The sequence below is a fragment of the Ctenopharyngodon idella genome, chromosome 24, assembly GCF_019924925.1.
Source record: "Ctenopharyngodon idella isolate HZGC_01 chromosome 24, HZGC01, whole genome shotgun sequence".
Lineage (NCBI taxonomy): Eukaryota > Metazoa > Chordata > Actinopteri > Cypriniformes > Xenocyprididae > Ctenopharyngodon > Ctenopharyngodon idella.
Window position 1 is genome coordinate 24,576,964 of NC_067243.1, and position 22,282 is coordinate 24,599,245.

At 38.0% G+C, this 22,282-nt stretch overlaps 2 protein-coding genes across 6 annotated transcripts in view; one reads left to right on the forward strand and one right to left on the reverse strand.

The window, feature by feature from the left end:
• Positions 1 to 1,089, forward strand: part of slc5a12 (solute carrier family 5 member 12) — a 24,609-nt gene extending 23,520 nt beyond the window's left edge. The window contains exons 14-15 of the mRNA XM_051884549.1: positions 484 to 593; positions 666 to 1,089. Of these exons, the coding sequence (XP_051740509.1) occupies positions 484 to 593; positions 666 to 827 (272 nt within the window). The 3' untranslated portion in view covers positions 828 to 1,089. The remainder of the gene's footprint in view (positions 1 to 483; positions 594 to 665) is intronic.
• ano3 (anoctamin 3) overlaps positions 892 to 22,282 on the reverse strand; it is a 120,762-nt gene continuing 99,371 nt past the window's right edge. For all 5 annotated transcript variants that reach the window (XM_051884541.1, XM_051884542.1, XM_051884543.1 and 2 more), the window contains 12 exons: positions 21,738 to 21,878; positions 20,976 to 21,140; positions 20,185 to 20,221; positions 19,927 to 20,038; positions 19,497 to 19,554; positions 18,989 to 19,086; positions 14,841 to 14,986; positions 13,496 to 13,648; positions 13,131 to 13,278; positions 11,966 to 12,052; positions 11,761 to 11,866; positions 892 to 11,061 (listed from right to left, as the gene is read on the reverse strand). In XM_051884541.1, coding sequence (XP_051740501.1) covers positions 10,879 to 11,061; positions 11,761 to 11,866; positions 11,966 to 12,052; positions 13,131 to 13,278; positions 13,496 to 13,648; positions 14,841 to 14,986; positions 18,989 to 19,086; positions 19,497 to 19,554; positions 19,927 to 20,038; positions 20,185 to 20,221; positions 20,976 to 21,140; positions 21,738 to 21,878 — 1,434 coding nt within the window. In that variant the 3' untranslated portion in view covers positions 892 to 10,878. The remainder of the gene's footprint in view (positions 11,062 to 11,760; positions 11,867 to 11,965; positions 12,053 to 13,130; positions 13,279 to 13,495; positions 13,649 to 14,840; positions 14,987 to 18,988; positions 19,087 to 19,496; positions 19,555 to 19,926; positions 20,039 to 20,184; positions 20,222 to 20,975; positions 21,141 to 21,737; positions 21,879 to 22,282) is intronic.

The window sequence follows — 22,282 nt, forward strand, 5'->3', positions numbered from 1 at the left end:
TTCCTCCATATTACTTAAGGTGCTTTCACGCCATGTTGAAAGTACTGTAATTTCAAGGTTTCAACTTGTAAATAGTGTTCACATCCTTGTAGAGCTCCTAATTACAGCTTGTACGATGAGGACTTTTCTGAGAGCTCCTAATTGAACCACGTGACCGCTATACCACCTGACTGCTGCAGATTCATTTAAGCGTTGATAGTGTCACCATAAAAATGCATAACTCCCAGTCCAAGGACGTGAACAGTTTCGAACAGACGATCACGTGTTGTCATCTCGAGCCTACGGTAATTACGACAGGGCGTGAACCCAGCATTAATTGTTCCCCAACACTGTGAGCAATCAATACATTCAAATCAATATGCCTTTTCTATGAATGTACCAGTTTTCTGCTCAATAAATGGTCTGCATGGGTGAACTGAGGAATGGGTTTTATGTTGAGAAATTAGATAAATTGTTGTATAACTGTCATTCTGGTGTCTGCAGGACCAATGGACCCCAAAAAGTTAAAGCCAGGGATGACTCGATCAATGAAGGACGTGATCTGCTTTTGCTCTGAGAGATTCAGACACACCGATTTTAGTGAAGACAAAGAGGTACAGAGCATCTTGTAGAATGTGGCTTTGAGTTGTTTGAATGCAAACTGAACCTTTCTTTGCTTCTGTTAGGATTTAGAAGACTTTGGCAAGGCATGGGAGAAACATCCAGACCAGGAAAGTGTCATGAAAATGGACAAGGTCAAGAGCAGTAGTGATAACCTGCAGGAAAATGCTTACACTAATGCTGCCTTTGACCATAATGAAACTAGTCAAGTTCAAGTAAAGCTGTAACTTTTTGTGTTCAGTATCAAAAACGTAAATAAACGGTCAATGAAGTCAAAGAATACATCAGCTATTTAATTTAAAAGATACAATCAATATTTTATTACAGAAAAGTGTGATCCAAATCTATGTTACAGACATGTTTTGTACAATTCTTGTATGCATACTATTGTTCACTTTACATGTAAACAAGGACATCATAAACAAAGGATCTCATAAACAGCCTTTATATCATAACTATAAAAAATAAAATCATGTGGTGTCATTCAAAGTTGCATTGAACATTATTCAAGGTGACTGTGATTTTGCCAGTTAGAATGTGCTCCTGGATCAACATCTTTGATATGTCCATAACCCCAATCTGAACCTTAAAACCTGGGGTGCTCATTACTGTTCCTGGAATCTATCTTCCTGCAAAGTTGGCCTCCAATCCTATTTGATTACACCTGAAACAACAAATTAAGATCTTCAGGAACACTTGATAATTGCAAACAGGTGTGCTGGAGCAAGGTGTGAACTTCACAGGGAGGTCAATCTTCAGGAACATGAATGAGCACCTCTGCCTAAAACTCAACTCCCTTGAATCCCTACTTCTAACCCTTAACCCTGCCCCTGACACCCCCAACCCTGATCCTAACCCATGGCCCTACCTTCTATTCTTAACCCTAACCTGTAACATTCAGTTTAAACTCTTAACTCCAATCTCTAGTTCTAAGCTTGACTCTTAACCCCAAACTCCTGGATCCTGACCTTCAGCCCTAACTACTATTCGAACATTTAAATCCTAATTGTTACCCTTAACGATTCTCAACCTCCATCTCTAACACATACTGCCGGTGCTCGAATTAAAGGTGCAGAAAGCGATTTTTGAGAAATGCTGTTGAAAATTTAAATCAACACCCAAACAATTTTGTGAATATTTGCTAGATGTCTGTTCTGTGTGCGTGCTGAAAAAAAATTCATGGATCCACCAAGCACCACAACACTTTTGTAGCCAATCAACAATAGGGGGCATAAACTCTCATGAAGGAGGAGGAGAGAGAGTGAGCAAGTGGGACATTTGTAGAAAGACTGCAGAAAGAGAGATAGCTGAGATATTACCAAAGAGGAAAGGTCAGAGGAATATAGTTGGAAAAAGAAGGGGTTATGATCGAGAGCTTCAGGACATGTGTTAATATTATGGCGCTTTTCCACTGCATAGTACGACTCTGCTCGGTTCAGCACGGCACGGCTCAGCTCGCTTTACTTCCGGTTTGCTTTTCCACTGCAGTTTAGTACCTCTTTAAAGTGGGTGGGATTATAGACTGATATAGCTGCGCCGCCTTTACTGCCGTGGATCCGCTCCTCGGCTACTAACGAGTCTTCACCTCGTCTACTGATACAGCCATTTCTTTTTTCAAGTTGCATACGACGGTCGTTTAAAGCAAGTCGTTTAAAAAAGATTGTTTCAAATGATTCTGCGGTGGCTGTTACTTTTTAAATCTAGCAGGGTTGGTGTCTCGTGTTTTAAATCCAGTGACGCTGGTAGTGACGATTCTCTCTGACCAATCAGTGATCTGCAGTGTTTACACGCCACATTTATTATCGGTTCGGCTCGTTTGGAACCTTGAAGTGCAAAAGCACCAAAAAGTGAGCCATACCGAACCATACCATGCAGTGGAAAAGTGCCATTAGAAAAGCTTTCCAGTGCTGAAAACGTTAGAGCGGGAAGGCCTAAAAATGGATGCTGAGGTTGCTTTGTTTCTGCTAAATACATGACTAACATTGGTTTTGCTATGTTTCACAGAACCATGCTTTTGTATGCTGTTTTTGCTAGACATTGCATAGTGCAGTGGTTCCCAACCTGTGGGCCGCGGCCCATTAGGGGTCCTCAGTGATCCTCCAGGGGGGCCGAGAGATAAATGAAAATGAATTTAAATATATTAATATAATTATTAATATGTTACATTAAAAAAATAACATTAATTAAAAAATACATTTAAAACAAGGCACCACCTCTCTCGTAGGTATTCTGTGATTGTTTCGGATCAGCCCAGGCCGTTTCTCACCGTGCTGCTGTGCAAATACAGACTGAACTGTGGCTTAAAACGCCTAACTGCTTCATGAACATAGGATATGCAAACTCAGTTGGAAAAAGAAAACCAGTGTCGTTAAAAAGGTTTTGATGGATGACGATTGTAATGAAGGTAAAGACGATTACATTGACATACAGCAGTCGTTTATAAGGCATGCGCAAGTCCGTTAGTATGCGCAAACAAACCACACATTTGCACTCTCGACTCACTGATTGCTATAACATCGTATTTCTACATGAACACAGTTCAATATATTCGCATAGTTGTCAAAATTAATGTACTGTGAGTGTTTTATAACGGATGCTCGCTGAACAAACTGTTTTGGAGAAGTTTGAGAGGATCAGTGGTGTTTATGTACTTAATATTAATTTTGAATGGATCATAGTATTTAAATTCAGTCCTTTGGTATCTCCCTGTGGTCTTGTTTGGTATGGCAGGTTGACTTGTGCTTATTTAAGTTACTGTATTACTGAGCAGAGTAAGCACTTTTAAGTTGTAAAGAATGTCTGCAAAGTATGTTTGCAAAACAGAACACTGAAGGTTTAAATCTATCTTGAATTTCTTCTTTAAAAAATAATAACATGGGGTTGAAAAGTAGGCTAATAGCACTACAATACAAATGTTTTTGTGAATTAAAAAAAGGGGGGAGGTGGGCCGTGCAGTATTGATTCGGAGAGGAGGGGGACCTTGGCGTAAGACCACTGGCATAGAGTGTTTGTTATTTTGAGGGCGGCGCAATGAAGGGAGGGGTGTGTTTGTTTGGGTGTCAATTTCAAATATCAATAGTGTTTCTCAGAAATCACTTACTGCACCTTTAATCTGTTAAACCTCTAAAAACCTAACAATAAACTAACCCCAATATCAGAGAAAAATATTTTCATCAAGACCCAACCCCAACTCTAACTCCAAAATCTAAATGGTAGATGGCAATGTTGTTCCAGGACTCTCGGGGATGTTTGGATATACTACTTGGCAAAATCACGGTAAGCATATCACACATTGGGCCTCATTCATGAAACTTTCGTAGATATAAGTAAAATCTTGCATAATAATGGACCTTCGTGAAAACTCTCCTCTGGATTCACAAACACTTTACAAACCTCAAAAGTGAAACGTGTACATGTTAACGAATACCAATAATTCTTAATTAGGGTGTGCATGCATGCTCATTCAAAATTAACATAATCCTCACCCATGAATCACGCTGTGGGATCTTGCAAACTCCCTTCTCAGACTTTAACATATTGCATAAATCCAAAAGAATCTAATTGGCAATATGCCAAAGGATTTTTTTGTACCAACTAACATTTTGAAAATTTGAACACTTTCATGAATATGTAAATTTAAGTCCGAATGGCTTTACGAACACTTTTCACAAAAATCATTTAGCTCATGTTTCATAATGAGGCCCATTGGCTCCACACAGAGCCAATGTACTAGAGTCTCTCTGTTATTTGTATATCATGCATATGCATTATGTAAATTGCACAGAACTCTGAAATGTAATTTTGAATTATAAACGTAAGCAGTAAAATTTTACAGCAAAATTGCATCTATCTCTTTAATAGTAACAATTACATTGCTTTGAAATAAGACTAAAGATTGATGTTGCAGGAATCAAGTCATTGTTAGAAACGAATGCAGTGAGTCTGTGTAAGATCAGTTAAGCATTGACAATGATGCTATAATACATGCTCATTACTTCTGAGATGAATATACATTTGAATTGTTTCATGTGCTTTTGACAGGCATTGTCAATGAAGACATTTTATACACAACCAAGTGTATTGATAAAACCTGAATAACATTTGTTGTCCAATAGCCTGTAAAAATGTTAATGAGATCACCACAAGCCCATTAACAGCTGATCATTCATGATGATGAACCACGAAAACATGTACAGATCTCAGATCAGTCTTCTCTGGTTTAAGCAGATATAGGCCATGCACACTTCACAGTAAAAAGTGCACAAATACACAAAGGTTTTTCAAGAGCTCTAGATGGGCTGGGCTCATAAATTAGGTCATGCATAGATTACAGTACACCAAAAGATTGGTGTGTTACAGTAAAGACTACTGTTTCAGATCAGCCTCACATTTCCATTCTACTAACAAACTGATGGTCCTGCTTAGCATCCATAACATACAAAGCATCAAAGCAAAATGTAGTTTCTAATACAGTGGTTCTCAACTGGGCTGGGCCAGGGACTAGTTTTAGGGTTGTGACTCACCAGTTGAGAAGCACTGTTCTAATAAATTACACAGTAATAATTTTTAACATAGTTTTATTTCAAATGTGTTTCAAGAAATTAAACTCTAATTTGACTTTTTCAGTGTAGTGGAGAATCTATGAAGCAAGAACACAATTTAAGCTTCTTTTTTTTTAGTGCATACTACCTATACCCATATGGGGTCTGTACCCATGCAAATAGAAAGTGCAAAAATATATACCTAAAAAAAGCAATACTTGATTCAAGCTAAGAAAATATGATACAGAGTTCTCATCTGCAAAGACTCAAAGGGCCTGAGGACGATAGATGCAATGACTGTGTTCGAAATGGAATACTAGTGTACTTCTTGAATACTTACTGCATACTGCATAGTATACACTGTAATGTACCTAATATTTGTGTGTTAAAGAGAACACATTATTCAATGATAAATGTTTTGAACAGTAGTATGCTACATAGTGGTCACATGACCTCATTGCATGTTTAATTTAATTGAACTAAGTGCCATCTAGTTATCATCTCTAAAATAAAAATGTCTTTTGCACTGTTGATAAGAAAATGAGAAAGGAGAATCATGGTTCATGTCTCTTTCAGTGCATTTGTCACACTAAAATGTAAGGTCAAGTTGAGCGCGTTACATTTTGGGATACAGTATCTCACACACTGCTCGATACGGCACATTTCATCACATGTAGTAAGTCATAATATTCCATGCATACACAAAATTAACATACTGCACTCAGTATACAAACTACAATAGTAGTATGCTATTTCGAACATAGCCATTGCGTTGGGTTTTGAAAAACTTGTAAGAATGAGATGCATGCTGGGAGCACTCACTTCATCAGCTTTACAAAACTCTCTCTTTCACACACACATGCTAACACACAATTATAAATGCACATATTTAAACGTGCACACAAACACGCCCAAAGAAAATGAAACAGAGAAAATACGACATTTTACATTTTTACAAAGAAATAAAACAAGAAAGCAAAATGTCAAATGAGAAAATGTGTCTTCCATGTCCATTGTCCCAATGATAATTCTATCATCACATCTGCTTTACGCTCTAACTGTATGAATAATGGTGGATTGATTAATATGGGCTTATGCGGTTAGATTTTTACAGTAGTTGATTTTGTTTGGAGTGGAATATTAGCTTACTGCACAGTTTACGTATTTTTTAACAAGTAAAATGCATTTTAAAAAATCTTTAAAGGAATATTTAATGGCACAATATATAGTTAATTGTTAATTTTGATATTTTGAAATGGATTTTGGGTTTGTATGTTTTATGGATTTGACTTTATTGTTGTTGATTAATGTATTTTTGTATTTTTACTTGCTGGGACCCCAGGAAGAGTAGCCACTATCTAGGTAGTGGCTAATTGGGGATCCAAATAAAGAAATAAACAAATGTATACTGTATACTATTTTTAATAAAACAGCATCCACTATGCAATGATCAGTAGTATGCTACATTGTTGCTACATAACTCAAGTAATATCAGTAATATCTTGGAAATAATCTCTCTAAATCTGCATTTTTAATCCATTTTTGGTATTCTTATCAAATAATGAACCAAGAACGATTTAATCATCATATTACTTCTAGTTCATTAATCAAACTGGATTAATGTAAAATAGTGCTGCAGGATGATATATTTTTGTAGGTCAAAACCTGGAAATGAGCATTTTAGCACTTCTGATTCCATCATTCTGAAGTCACTGGGTTTTTGGTTAAATGCCTGAAATAAGGTCTGTGGTTAACAAGATATTTTCGTTTTATTTTACCACATCAAATACATCAGTTTTCCCCACTTGTGATTTTTTTTTTTAAGATTTACGTGTCTTAAAAAAGGGCAGTTGCTAACAAGTGGCCAAATGGGACTACAGAAGTTGTCAGGGATATAAATGTCATCAAGCCGAACAAACACATCTACTCACTTGTTCACTTTCACAGCCCACTGTGTTTATAACTGCACTCTTGCAAACTCTTAACTTAATAGGGAAAATGTGTTTTTTTTTATAAAGAAAGAATTGTCGATGCTCAATGGTGGTGACATTGAAGGCATGCAACCATGGTTGTTTATAGCCTACATTTAGCTTTTTAGCATTAAAATAAATAAAAGCTGTGTTAATTTCAGAAGATTATGATAATGAACAAAACATGTAAGAATCATAAACTTTTGTTGGTCACATAACTTATTTTCTGCCGTAATCCAAAAGCCAGTGGAAAAATCCTATTGGCTTTTTGTTGAACAAGGGTGATGCTATCTTCCGAGTTGGTCTACAAAAATCACTGCAGCGCTTATATAGAAAGTAGGGGTGTAACGATACCTTCATGTCACAATTCGATACATATCACGATACTGAACTCACGATATGATATTATTGCGATACTCCAAGACATATGATAAAAGAATAACAAAAAATGTACTGTTGATTAAAATGCTAAATTTGGTATTACATTGGGGTGGAAATGAATAGGCTTGGACTTGGTGCTGGAAACCCAATGCACAAGACAATGGTGACACCAGAATAAAAATATTCATGATTTTAACACTGTAACAGATGAATATGTTTGTACTCTGTCACTGACTAGATATATTTAAAATAATGTAGGCCACTTTTTACTGGTAACATAAGACATTTGGCATTATCAGGACCCACAAATATTCCCCCATTGCATTATTATACATATATTCAACATTATATATAGTAGTTTAATGTAGTACTGTAAACTTCACAGTCATTTCACACAGTAATTTTCATTTTGGGTGAACTATCCACAACACATATTGTCACTATCCACAATACGATATTGTTGCATTTTTGTATTGCGATATATTGTGACATGATATATTGTTACACCCCAAACAGAAAGCATTGCATTGTGGGATACCACATTTCACTCACAGCACACTCTTATTGTATGCTGAACACTTTTGCAAATGTAGTAGGTCATCTATGCATACAGAAAATTCACAGTACATACATGCAGTACTGTATACTGCAGAGATGCAGCTCAGGTAGGTGGGCAAATGGACTGAAGGAACCATAAACACACAAAATACATCACAACTGAGCAACAAAAGCAGGCATCGGAACACAGATACACTCACACATCAAATTCAGCTCACACACGCTACAAAAACATGGACAAGGACACAGTCTTTTATAAAATTATGAAAAACAAAGAAACAACATGCAATTAAAAAAAAGAACATGCATGTTATTTATATCACCATTTTGCCAAAGATGGCAATTTTATTTATTTTGCCTTGACAAAATTACATTGTATTGAAAGACAGATCTGCATATCTTTTCAAGGCGATGTAGTACATACAAACTGTTCATTTGCATAAACAAACTGATTTTTATTTGGTAATTCTTACCAGAAACCACTTTTGTAAGAAGAATCACAATGTGAAATGCTGGCAAGCGAAGAGAGAGGGTGTATTCGGTAAATGTGTTCGTAAGTAAACGTCGTCACGTTGCCTGGCACCAGGTAGAGATCTGCTTCACAGCGGGATGATAGCTGCCAAGCACAGACAGAGGCCACATACATACACTGTAAAGTTTCAGGAGTGACAACTGCATTTAAATGCGAGAGTCCCCTAAATTATCGCTCCAGGGCCTGGTTTCACAGACAGGGCTTAGATTAAGCCAGGATTAGGCCTTAATTCAACTAGGACATTTTAGTAGCTTTTATAAACGTGCCTTCAGAAAAAAAAAAAAAAAAAAAAACATTACTGGAGTGCATCTTGAGACAAAACAATGGCACTGACAAATTTTAAGATACATCAGTGCAAGTTGCTTTCAGTTAAAACAGCTCAAACATGCATTTTAGTCTGGGACTAGACTTAACGCAGACAACAACAGAATGTGGCCCAGATCCGGCCCACATCTGGTACATGTGGATTACATGCGGACCAGATGTGGGCCAGATCTAGGCCGACACTATGTTGCTGTCAGGGAAGCCTTGTCTGTGAAACTAGGGGCATGTGTGTACGGAACACGACTTACTCCCGAAACTGCTACGACTGACACTGTGGTAATCATAACAACGTTCTGGCGTCTCGCATGTTTGGTCTCCGTTATTCGGACCAAAGTAATATTACAGTGACAAAAGACTTCAGCAATTTTAACTGAAGCACAGTCGACGTGTTTTGCTTATGTTTGAAAAGGCTGCTAGACAAAGCGTGCTCTTGCAGCTTTGCCATGTCCACTTATTATAAGCGTTTTGGGCTTGCTTGGCTCATAAAGCGCTCAAGTTTATGGAGTTATTAAAGTGAGCATGTGCGGGTCACAATATTTCGGTCTTATTTTCAGCATAAAATATTTCCATTTATTTTTATGGGCTTGTTCTTGTTCATTGATTTACTTGCAAGATCTGGCAACATGAATGAGTCAAGGCTAGTAGCGCTTTCCCTGTGATTTCTTGCACCGCACATACAGAAGAGAGAAACATCTCTGATGTACGTTAAAATAGGTATTTTAACATGCACCTGATATGAATCCCTCATCTGTCATCTTTCTCTTGTCATGCATCATTCACAACTAGTGTGTTCCGTACACACTGCGTGTAATTTTTCTAAATGTGGTTGTCACTCCCGTAAATTACTGATCTGTGTGTGTACAGAACAGGAGGTGACAACTGAATTTAGCTGTACGTGGCCTCAGAGACGCAGACAAGTAGACAAGCAGAAAACAGGAACTCCAAAAGCCCTTCGTCTGCATAGTAAACTATCCAACCGCACGAGTGCTCCATTCAGAACTATGATAGGACACAGATGAAAGAGCAGCGTCACTGCAGGCCATGTTGGGAAGGATGCATGTTCAATGAATATAGTCATTTCCCACCTACACACTGGAGTTTACAGTGTATCAGAGAATGCTGTAATCCATTGATTTCAAAGTTGATGATCCGGCACATAGACATAGCAAGGGTTTGCAAAAATGAAACTCCTTCATGTGACCTTTTCCTTGAACACTTGCAACAGTGTACTCTGGAACATTTTTTAACCATTTAGAAGGCAGGCGGGTCCAGTTGTGCTTTCGGAAATCCAATTTGTTGCATTTCAGCTTGATTTCAAATGAATCCAACTCTTTTCACACCTTCAAAATGGAACTTATGCAATTCCATCCACAAAATGTCACTGGAGCTTTCTCTGGTGCAGTGGTTCTCAAACTTTTAAATGTGGCAGACTACCTTAAAAGTCAACAATTTTTTCTTTGTTTTTGCCAGGCTGCTGTTTTGTTCTTTTAGCTACTTTTAGCTAATAAACCTAAACTAGCCAAGTGTTTTTAAATTAGCCAATCAGTACAGTTTGAGAACTTCTGCTCTAAGTGTGTAAACACACTCAGCAAGATGAAAATACAGGTTAACTGGAGGTCTCAGGCAGGGGTCATGTGATTGAGAAGAACCTCTTTGGTGCAGAGTACAGTTGCCCATTCCTGGCTCTAAAGGCCCACCCGGAGATCAGGTTTTGACCTCAAACGCTGAATCCGCACCCTGGTTTATCACAGCAATGAAAATCTGAAGTGGGCAGCCCATGCATGGAGTCAATAAAGCTAGCCATCCAAGGCAGCAGAACGGTCGTACATGAATGCCTGTGTTCACATATGTGCTGCAGTTGTGCATGTTGCAAAGACGTTTGTTCACCACTCTCAAGCATTTATGTGCTTTTGTGGGTAGGGTATGTGGTTCTCCAGTGGGAAATTATCTGTGTATTTATGGGCAGGCACGGCTAAGGCCACTCATGGTGATAACGTTTGCCATTCTTTTTCCGCTCTTTCTGCAGGTGCTCCAGTTCCGCCTCATACACCATCTCCTGCATTAGGTATTTCTCCCTGCGCATGCGATCACACAGGTCTTTGGGCATGTCTGGAATCATGTGGGCTATGAAGGTCTTAATGCCAAACACAAGGTGCTATAGAGAATACAACAGACAATAGAAAATTCAGAAACATTAAATAACATATTTTTGCAGCTTTGAGGAGCTAACTACAGTATCTAATGACAACTAAATTAGCCTTTCATACAAGTCATTTGGGTTTTTTGCCTCCTGGTTTAAGAATATTGTATAGGCTATTTGGACATACCACTCATTTGACTACTTTTTTCCAACATGAAAATATTCTGGTGGTTCTTGGACGGAATAAGTATTTTTGCCAACAGTCAAAAGTCTGGCTCTGGAAGATTAGCTACTTTGTGTAACTAGTTCCTCTTGGCCTACTCTGAGCGGGATTTGAATTGGTGATAGCCAGCATAGTAGTCGGGTGTGTTAACAAGTATGCTAAAGACCACAGCCTCTAGCATCAGTTGCTAGTTTGCCTCTTGAGCCCAGGGGAGTGAGGTTTATCTGCACAGCTATCATGTACCAGTTGGCCTACATTTACACCCACCATCCTAAACCTCATTCCTCAGGTCTCTTGTACCAGATGTCCTCCATTACACTAGTGCCTTGTATTGTAGCTAACTTTATCAAAGGGCATCTTTATTTTAACTTAACTACTTAAAATGATCAATATACTGTATAAAAGTTTCAAAGTAGCTTCCTCAAAACTATATTGTGAATGCTATAAAACTACACTCAAATAAGACTGTAAAAATGTGAAGTAGCACTGACCTCAAAGACGATGATGAAGGCTAGTCTGGCAGCCAAAACATGCCAGAACTGCAGGGTGAAATCATAGGGTTCAGGACTCCATGGAGGTGCTCTATAATCCCGATATCTGTAGAGGGGAATAACAGAACTTGAAGACCAGAAAGAGACAAAAAACCAAATGAATAGCATGTAACAACATAAAACTGTAGCATGAGTGTTGCAGTACCTGCAGTATCGATTTTGGTAAGTTCCGTTTCTCAATTCACCCATTTCAAAAACAGACAAGCTGTTGTTCAAGTATCCTCTTAGACATCTGTGTAAAGACACGCAAAACACAATTATACAGCATTAGTAATGCAAAGCTTCATATAAGGATCCAACCTCTTATCTTTAGTAATGTTACAAACTGCTCCGAGACTTGGGTTGAAGATCCAAATGCAGCTTTTTTGGGACAATTCAGAACTGAAATCCATATAACAGGCAAAAGGTCAAAAACACGGGCAAACAATCCAAATGAGTAGTGATGTTCATTTCTTGAATGAATCGTTCTTTTGAGCCAGTTCTCAAGGAAGTAATCTAACTGAATCGAACTTTAGTTCTGGGTTGAAGACGCAAGACGCACAGCTAAAGTAGCACATCCGACTCAAAAAGAACCAAATGGGCCAGTTCAACCAACTGTCGAAGTTTGCAGAGGATTACGAGGAGTCTGATGAGTTAGTTGACGATACAATTCTGAGGCATGTACTGGAAATATGCTTATTATGGCTACTGTTGTTAAATAACATTTTATTAGCTGCAAAAACCTTTCTGTCGAGAGATGTAAATAAATTAATGTAGTTCATATATCATGGGCACTCCAGCTGGTGGATAAATTTTTTTAAACTAAACAAAATTATAAAATAATTCCAGACTTTTTTTTCTTTTGTGAGTTTTGTGTTTTTTTAACTTCTCTTTTCCTGCGCGGTGATCACTGGTTGTCAAGATCAGTTGCAATTAATTTAAAAAATATATATAGGTTTGGGATTTGCATTTATGTCTCCATGTTCTTTTTGCAAAAAAAAAACAAAAAAAAAAACAAACAAAAAAAAACAACAACAACGAAAAGCTATAGGCTTACAAAACGTGTTGTTGAAAAGTGTTTTTTTTTTCTTTGTTCTCATCTTAACTTACGCCACCACAAGGGCTAGGGTTAGCTGAAGTTAGGTGAGCGAATTTCTGATTTTCAAAATAGTTTCCCAGAAACGTTGACCAAGCTGAAGCTGATTCTTGGCAACCCCCCGTTACAACCAGAGGGGCTAACAAAATAAATCTGCTCAGCTTTACAATGCACATGCCACTGTTTTTTTTTAGCCCTGTAATTGCTGCTTGCAGCTATTTTTAAATCTTCTTACTTCTCGTGCCGGTAACCCTTGTCCACACAGGGCCCATATTTGAATGCGTAGACAAAGCGGGGGATGTAATCAGAAGTGATGGCAATGACAAAGGCGTTTGTTATGACAGCCACAACTCCAATTCCCTCCAGGATACCATGCCAGATACCTAATTAAACAAACATACAGAAAAGCCTTTAAAATTACCAATATATCAAAACATATATATTGAAATATACCAGGACAGATAATACATAAATCTATAAACTAATATGATATATTAAGGAATATAATATTAAGCATTAACTTCTATCTAATTAAATGCAATTACAACAAATGACTCGGGTTTCTTGCATTTAGTGCTAATTGAGGTGAAAAGGGCTGACCGATGTCAGTAGCGCGGGCGGGCATCGGTCTCCTCCACTGTGTGACAAACTTGTAGGCGTCTAATCGGATCTCAATGATGTTGTTGAGCAGGGCCAGCAGAGGAGCCAGAGGAAATGCCGCCACAAAGATTGTAGTGAAACCAAACTGTAGAACTGTACAGAAAACAGACGAAACATACAGCCCATCTACATAACAAGCAAAATTTGATTTTGAATTGCCAAACTAGAACACTCTCATTATAATCAAGCGTTTACCCTTTTGTGGAGAAGGCAGTCTAAAAATGGCTTACTTAGAGCAGAAACATACTTTATGCAAATACGCAAACACTGACACAACTGCTTGGTAAATGCACTGCAGGAATGCGGTCCTGCTGAAAATACTTTACATTGTAGATTCTAGTGTGTCCTGTAATCGTAACAAACCTCCGTCCTCAAATGGACAATAGAGTCAACCATTTGTGCCATTAAAGGGTTAGGTCACCCAAAAATGAAATTTCTGTCATTAAGTACTCACCCTCATGTCGTTCCACACCTGTAAGACCTTTGTTCATCTTCAGAATGCAAATTAAGCAACGTCATTGCACCTTTTGACGTCCAGAAAGGTAGTTGAAAACATGGTTAAAATAGTCAACATGACTACAGTTGTTCAACCTCAATGTTATGAAGCGACGAGAATACTTTTTGTGCGCAAAAACAAATCAAAAATAACGACTTTATTCAACAATTTGAACCGCTGTCATAGGTAGTGAACTCAGTGCAGGCTTCCTTGTTTACGTCAGAACGCCGGCTCATCATTGGCCGGATCTTATGTCAGCATCACATGCATGCATCGTGCTGCTCACGTGTTCAGCTTTGGCCAATACTGAGTTGGCATTCTGACGTAAACAAGGAAGCCTGCACTGAGTTCACTACGTATGACAATGGTTCAAATTGTTGAATAAAGTCATCATTTTTGTTTTGTTTTTGCACACAAAAAATATTCTCGTCGCTTCATAACATTAATGTTGAACGCTGACTATTTTAACCATGTTTTTAACTACCTTTCTGGACGTCAAAAGGTGCAATGACGTTGCTGCCTTTGTGTGGATCAGATACCCTCAGATTTCATCAAAAATATTTTAATTTGTGTTCCAAAGATGAACGAAGGTCTTACGGGTGTGGAACGACATGAGGGGGAGTAATTAATGACAGAAATTTCATTTTTGGGTGAACTAACCCTTTAAACCAGATGTGTTAATATTCTTTTTAACTACACTTCCTCAGCAAGATTCTATTTTTGCCATGACAGTATTTGAAAGTTACACACTTTAAATCTCACAATAGGTGTTGGCTGAACAGAACTCACCCATTTCCAGGTACTCGTCCACCAGGCCATGTGCGTTCATGGGCTGCAAGTTCCAGTCTCTATCCCATTGTGGAAGCTCTTCTTTACTGTTATTCTGCTCACCTGCACGTTTCATCTTACGCCGAGACCACCAGTTCTGCAACAGTCTGGTGGATGAAAAGAAAAAAAAAACATTTGATTTAATATGTGTATTATATGAAGAATGTGAAAAGTGATGAAGAGTACTTAGGGCCATAGCTAATTGGATTCCAGCAGGGGCCAGTTTAATTTTTTTGTATTTTACATCAAAACATGCCATAAAACAATGAATCCACCAATCTAAGCCAGTAGTTTTAAAAGAATAAAGTTGACCCAAAATCAATTTGTGTATTGAAATCCAAATCTGCTGAGCCCATGCAGTTGCTTTATATGTAGAACAGACCCAAATGCAGTTGTCATTACGTGAAAATGTATCTGTACTGCAATGCTGAATGTCTAACTTAAATGTACTAACATTTAAATACAATGCACTTATTGTGTACATACATGTTTTTACATTGTAATTATATTTTATGAAATACCTGCATTTAATTATATTGAACTATTTAATTGAACTTTATTATTTTATAATTAATTTGACATTACAAAGTGCACTTTATGAAAGTGTATTTAAGTGTGTTAAGAAACAGTCAAGAAAGTTTACTCCATTTAAGTGGTCTTTTGTTTAATTAGTATTATATTATGCAAGTACTTTTTGTAAAATAAACTATACTTTTTTATTTAAATGACACAAGTGCAGATTCAATACAAGCAAGCACACTTCATTTCTTTTTTTTTTAAATGATCATGTGTTCCACAAAAAGACAAAATATGGGTATAGAATGAAAAGAGAAGAATAAGCGAATAATAACAGAGCTGTAATTTTTCTGTGAACAGTATTGGTAATCTAAACTAATGTCCCTCACCATGTTTTCCTGATAGTCTATTAAGTTCACTCTGTTGCTGTGGCTCTTTCTGATTAAGCATACATTTTACTCTGTACTGCAGAGTTGGCAAAATCAGTCAGCCGTGAACACAGTGGACTGGAACTAAGGACAAGCTCTCTTTGTATGTCCAGTGCAACAAACGCTTCCTGTTTGGGCTAATAATTGAGTAACAGAGACCTCTGTTCATACACTCAATAACAAAGCCAGATCTTATGAAATAATTTGTGTGTATATATTAAAAAAATGAAAATGTAATATAAAGAATGACAATAAAGGCATGCCAAATTATTATGAAGGAATCTGTACTACTACTGTTTTAGGTTTAGGCGATTATATGGGTTAGGAAAGAATCAATAAAATCAAACAAAATGCCATTTAAACCGGCTCCATCAGAGAGGAAAAAGGGTTTATCAAGAGTTTATTTGCCAAGTAAGACTCCAATTTGAGATTTTTCATTATTTTTCATAGTCTCAGCCTTCAAAGGACTGTCCACAGACCAAGAAAAATTTGATGCAATACATCAAATTTGTCACAGCAGATTCCAGTTTGCAATTACTGTCAGGTTTATGTTTAGTTTTTTCATTCTAAGTTGACCCATTCATTCATTTTTTCCCTTTGATTGATGTATTCCATTCACTTGTTGTCCATTAATTATCTTAGTTCCTCTGTGTATTTATACCCCCTGTTAGTTTCTGTTCGTACTTACAATGTGGATGTTACCCCCATTATTCAGACCTGTATTTTGTGAGTTATGTTATTAAAACCTGTTTCTTTGTATTCCTCGTCTTCGTGCGATTACTATAGCACCCATGCTTTATAGAACACCAGACCAAAACTGTTACAATTTGTGCCATTTTTTTCCCCCTTTTCTTTTTCACGATGGACCTCCCCGCTGTACAGCTTCTGTGCCTGGAGCAGAAAGACCACTCACTGGAAGAACACACTCAAGTCAAGTCATCTTCATTTATATACCGCTTTTTACAATACAGATTGTTTCAAAGCAGCTTCACAGTGATAATAGGAAATGGACAGATATTAACGGACAGAGATTGTTTTGGCTTTACAGCAGCTCTAGAAAAAAGTTATTATCGAGCTAAAGTAAGTTTTTGATTGAATCACTTCCGTTGTAAAAATCGTTAATTATTAACTTAGGGGCCAGTTAAATGACACCTTTTTAACTTAAAACTTGCTGTTCATTTACGTGTTTAGTCTATAGGTATGCGCGTTTGAATGTGTATGCGTGCAGACGCTGTCTTTTCTACTAAGTAACATCGCCAAATTACTTGTCTGGCACGCATAATACAGAATTATTAGTTGTTTCGGCGGATCCACTCTAGACTTTTCAGATCTAGTGTGCCAAACACATCAGGACCGCTTGCTCTGCGTCATTTGTTACATAAGGCACGGATTCCAGTGAGCGGTCCAAAGGAGGATCTCACCGTGTTTGTGGAGTAAGTGCTGGTACATAACAAATCGGATTTGACCATCAGCCCAGCAGAGCCTAACAGCCCCACTCCACCTGACCCAGTGTCCAGTCAGCCATCACCCAACCAGCTAAAACTAAACTCCACAGCAGACATGGAGCCAGCGCCCACCACTGAGAACATGCCAGGATACAAAACTAAGTTGAATACCGCCCTGGAGCCTGTGCCCATCAACACGTCTGACCAGGTGCATGAGACTGCTACAATGTCCATCCCCGAGGGAGTTTTATTTAATGGAGCTTGAGAACTCATGGAAGCCCCGCCCACTTCCCCGCTGCCGTGAATGAGCTAAGACAGGACACTGGAAAGTTTATGGATTTATTTGAGGAGGTGATACCTGTGACTCTCCATTATCCACTGGTTCCACCCAGCCCTGAGTCTCTTGTTTCCCTGCTGGCTCTGCCCAGCCCTGAATCTCCTTTTTCCCCGCTGGTTCCGCCCAGTCCTGAGTCTCTTGTTTCCCTGCTGGTTCTGCCCAGCCCTGAATCTCCTGTTTCCCCGCTGGTTCCGCACAGTCCTGAGTCTCCTGTTTTCCCGTTGGTTCCTGGCTGCCGGTTACACCTCTGCCCTCCATCCCTCTGGCTCCACCGTTGTCCTAGGTTGCACTGGCTCTACTGCAGTCTTCCAGATCCACGCCTCCACCTCAGTTCCTTGAGCCGTCAGCTCTGCCTTGGCCCTCTGGACATGCAGTGTCACCCTGGCTCCGTCTCTCCTCAGTAATGTCAGTTTCATGTTCAGTTTTGTCATTCTAAATTGACCCAGTTTCCTAGTGTTTCAGTTTGTTCCTTTGATTGATGTATTCTGATCACCTGATGTCCATGTCATTAGTTCCTCCATGTATTTATACCTCCTGTTTGGTTCTGTTCTTTGTCTTGTGCCGTACTTACTATGTGGATGTTACCCCCATTATTCAGACCTGTATTCTGTGGATTATCTTACTAAAACCTGTTTCTGTGTTTATTTCTCGTTTTTGTGTGATTACTATAGCACCCACGTGTTACAGTTACTTGATTTGTTTCAATTGGCTGGCATCTATGCAATTTGCAGTTTCTGACATTATTAGTGCGTCCTGACTCCTGACACCGGAGAATGAACTCTTAAAGCTCCACCCTCTTAGGCCGGGAGCAGCAGCTCATTTGCATTTAAACACACTAAAAGCGGCACATTTTTGCTCAATCCCAAAAATTGGCAATTTTAACATGCTATAAAAAACCCTGTGAGGTATTTTGAGCTAAAACTTCACATACACACTCTGGGGACATCAGAGACTTTTTTTAAATCTTGTAAAAAGGGGCATAATAGGTGACCTTTAATAAATGACTACACTAATTACACTGTTAATGTAAAAATACAAAATAGAATTGTTTTGGTTGTTGTTTTTGTGATAGTGTAAATGTTTATTTAACCTGAAAAATGTGTCAATATTAAGTGTAACTGGAAATTAATTTATATTTAAAAAAAAAAAAAACAATAATAATTTTTTTTTGTTTTTGCAAATTGTAAACATATGTCTCAACCAAGCTAGTCTTCTTAAGGGCCCTTGAGAAGTTTTTACAAAGGATAACCTGATGTATTATGTTAGACGAGTAATTTCGTGGAATAAGTCATTTAACAATCTTGCTGGGTGTTTTAAGATTTTTTTTTTCATGGCCTTTCCAAGTCTGCCCACTGATGCCGCTGTGTGTCTGCTTATACTCACGGGTAGCCCAGCTCCATGAAGTTGTTCCAGATCTGTTTCAACACCATGATCACTCCCATTTGTAGGCACAAGTCGATCAGACAACCACTGGGATGACACTGAGGGGAAAAAAGCATAAACATTTTGGATGCTCTAGTGAAAAAGTACACATTAGCATACTTTTAAAAAGAGTACTGATTATGGAAATGATATACTTTAAAATAATTTAATAAACTTCTAAAAATTGTACTTAAGTGTGCTCAGAAACAGTCAGCAAAGCCCACTTCTTTTTCACAAGGGTAGTTTTGATTATATTAAATGATTTACACAGACTAGATCTAAAACATACACTAGTGTTACGAGCAACCACAGTTGTTATGCTGAGGCAATGAGTAATCTGCACTGAATAACGACCATTTTTATTGAAATCTCATGGCAGTTGCATAACTGAGGCAGATATTTGATAGGGGAATGTTGATCATGCTGAAGGGCAATAATAACCAAGTGTGAGAGGACTCATTACACCCACCTCCTCCATCCTCCAGCGGTTAAACAGCTTATTATAGTCACCCGGCCTGCCAGCAAACCTGTGGAATACACACAGGCACAATACATGCACATCACAATAAAATACGAAATTAGCTTTGAAATTTAATTAACCACTCTATCATAGAGGTATTTGTGTTTGTATGTATGCTATCACCAACAGTGGAAATATCTAGTTCCTGTATGCATTAGGCAAACAGCCAAAAATATCGGACCTACTTTATATTAGGTGATCAAAAATGCTAGCGGTGGCTGGAAATTAAAAAAAAAAAAAAAAAAAAACGCTGGTGGAAAAGGAGTTAAACTTATACCAAAATAACAGATCTCAAGTGGTAAATCAGAGCAAATGGAAGCAGTAACATCAAGTAAACCAAGAACTGAATAATACATCAACAAGTTCAAGAGTTGCTTACCTCCCTAAAAAGAAAGCTATGTAGAAGGTAGAACTGTTGAGATTGACAAACTGGAAGAGAAACATCTTAAGGGCAAAGCTGTTTTCCCATTCCGACTCTGTCCGTGGGTGTTCTAGATCACAAGTGAAAGCCATGGTAAAATCATTTGGGAAGCACAGCACTGCATGTTATAGCCATGAGGGAAGTTTCTCACATACAGTGACGACTGCATGAATTTCACCCTCAAACAATAGTAACCTTGACTGAATCAATACTTACCCAAATTTGTAAGTAGGTAGGCCACTTTCTCATAGACCTGTTGGGTAAAAGATAATGGAAATAGTACCATTACAGACTGAAGGTCAAGGCTGAAGTTGCAAATTCACGTGAAAAAATTTGCAAAACAACTTGCAAAAAAGTAGCATTTCATTTCCATGTGTTCAGGAGAATAAAATTGTCACATCTGAGGTGCCACATAGAAATGGAAATTGGTGCCACATAGAAATGGAAATGAAGCTGTATCCCCCTAGGAAGTCTCTTATTAAATTTAATAAATGACTTGGTTTTATCAAAAACCAAGACGGAATAAAATCAAATAGATGGAGACCAACAATATCAACAGCTACCACAATTTCAAACAACAAAAACGTCATAGCAGCAGCAAACAAGTTGAGCAAAAAGAAGTGATATGGAAGGCAAATGTTGACTAAATGGGAATGTATTTCATTACAAAAGCTGTAATATTATTATCACTGACAATACACTACTATTATTATCGTTATACTGTGATATATTCCATGGTATACTTTATTTTACTCCCATTGTACCATCCCTGGAGAGTGACAATATATCTGCTTACATTTTCACAATGAGTTTTATTTATTTATTTATTTTGTAAGAATGGCTTTATTTCTCAGAATGTCCAAATCATGTTATTTCACAGAGCCGTCCAAAAATCCTTTTCTCTCATTTTGTGTGGAGCTTTTGCACAGTTGACAATTTTAGTTCAGGGGGACTTTGTTTCTCTCTTGGTGAGAAGAGGCCTTCGGGACTAGAGAAAAGACACTAACCACATTCAGAGACATGATGATCATAAAGTTGATGCAGACTCCAGTGCCTGAGGTGGCGAATTGCCAGTTCTTCTTCACAAACTCCCACTGGAAGGAAGCAAACTTCTCCATGGCAATGAGCCGAAATACCACCACGGCAAACACGGCTGTCAGAACCAGAGAGATCTGGAAGAAAAATTACGAGAGGTGAACAAGGTGTCAAAAAGGAATATTATAAATAGATGAAGATATATTAGGATAAGTTTGGAATCTATCTGAATTTTCCTTTACAAACTTAGGTATGGTTTTGATATGCATTGTCTTTTAATATAAGACCAACAGAGGGAGACAGTTATTTATGAGTTGTAGTGCAGTTTAGTGAGCTAACTTTAACAAAATGTTACAAATGATTTTTGTGGCATTCTGTAATGTCTGCATTCTTTTACCTGTGTAGATGCATCAGTATAAAATATGTAACATATGCATCAGACCACATACAACTGACACTTATAAGAGTCTTTAATCTACAATTAGCTTTTAAGTGTAATTATTGAAAGGTTTTGCACTGATGTGGTTCACAAGACTGATGTGGTGCACATTTTGTTCATTCCTTCTTCCTCAAAGTTACACATTAATGGGGACATCTTAAATTAAAGTGTAACCACTATTTTTATGGAGTTGTTAAAAAATCAGATTCCACACAATTCCCATCCCAGTGGTTGGTGACAATAATTCTGTTGAGACTGTTGTAGCTTTAGGGAAGTTTTGAACATAGAATCTTACCATGAAGAAGATTCCTGAAACAGACACCATGAGTCGACTGAGTTTGTCTGTGAAGGGCTGGAAGGGCTCTGGTTTCCCTGAGATGGGGTTTACTCTCTCCTTCCGGGAGTATTTGGCTTCAAACTGGGGCCGTAGTTCCTCCTTTTTTAACAAACACACCATATTACTCATAAAACGTTTGTCTGAAGGTCTTTGTACAGCTTTCATGAATGAATCTCATCACACACAGATGTTCAGCATCATCATCTGCTTTGGCTGGGCATGATGGCCAGTGATGATGTCATCCAGAAGTTGTTCACATGAGCTGAATGAGTTAACATGAGTCACTTCAGTGCCTGAACATGAGATACATTTATTAGTACATTCTACAATATGGCAGTTAAATATAGAAGGGGCTGTATATAGCAGCAGTTCTCAAACTTTTCAGGCCAATTATCACATCTGATCGAATCACACCATCCAAGTTTCACCTGGCATTGCTTTTCAGTGTAAGAATGTCAATGTAAGAACATAGGATACATATATAAACCCCCCCACAAAGATAG